We start from the raw sequence: 421 nt of genomic DNA on the forward strand, positions 1-421 counted from the left end.
TATTCACACACAGACCATAGTCTCTCTTTCCTAATTTTTCGTACACAACAGACGCCCTGCTAACCAACCTTTCCATCATTGGTAACGCTGACACTGTCGCGTGATCTGACGTCATCCTCGTCCTCGCTCATGTCGACGTCACTCTCGGGGGGGCACCTCTCCCCGCCCGAGGTCTGCCCCCCTTCCGAGCTCCCTGCCGCCTGGCTACGCCCCTGCAGGCTGTCCGACGGCTCTGATCCAACGCCTCCGCTCCCCCGCTGGTCGTCTTCCTCCTGAAGGCGAAGGTGTAAAGGTATTCTTAGAAAAAAAAGGATGTCTGAAGAAGGGAGGTGAGTCGGATATGTGATAAGAACAATAATCGTAATCATAATGGGGTAACTATGGGCAATTTTGCATTAAAAGGACGTACCTGATTGTCTTC

At 52.5% G+C, this 421-nt stretch overlaps 1 protein-coding gene across 1 annotated transcript in view; it reads right to left on the reverse strand.

Annotated features, from left to right (window-relative positions):
- The window catches only part of LOC119582339 (serine/threonine-protein kinase Warts-like), a gene marked incomplete in the record, with an annotated part of 22,010 nt that overhangs the window by 1,509 nt on the left and 20,080 nt on the right, over window positions 1–421 (reverse strand). Inside the window, 1 exon segment of the mRNA XM_037930554.1 lies at window positions 69–272. Within this exon segment, the coding sequence (XP_037786482.1) occupies window positions 69–272 (204 nt within the window).

This window comes from Penaeus monodon, chromosome 15 (genome assembly GCF_015228065.2).
Source record: "Penaeus monodon isolate SGIC_2016 chromosome 15, NSTDA_Pmon_1, whole genome shotgun sequence".
NCBI classification, from domain to species: Eukaryota; Metazoa; Arthropoda; class Malacostraca; order Decapoda; family Penaeidae; genus Penaeus; species Penaeus monodon.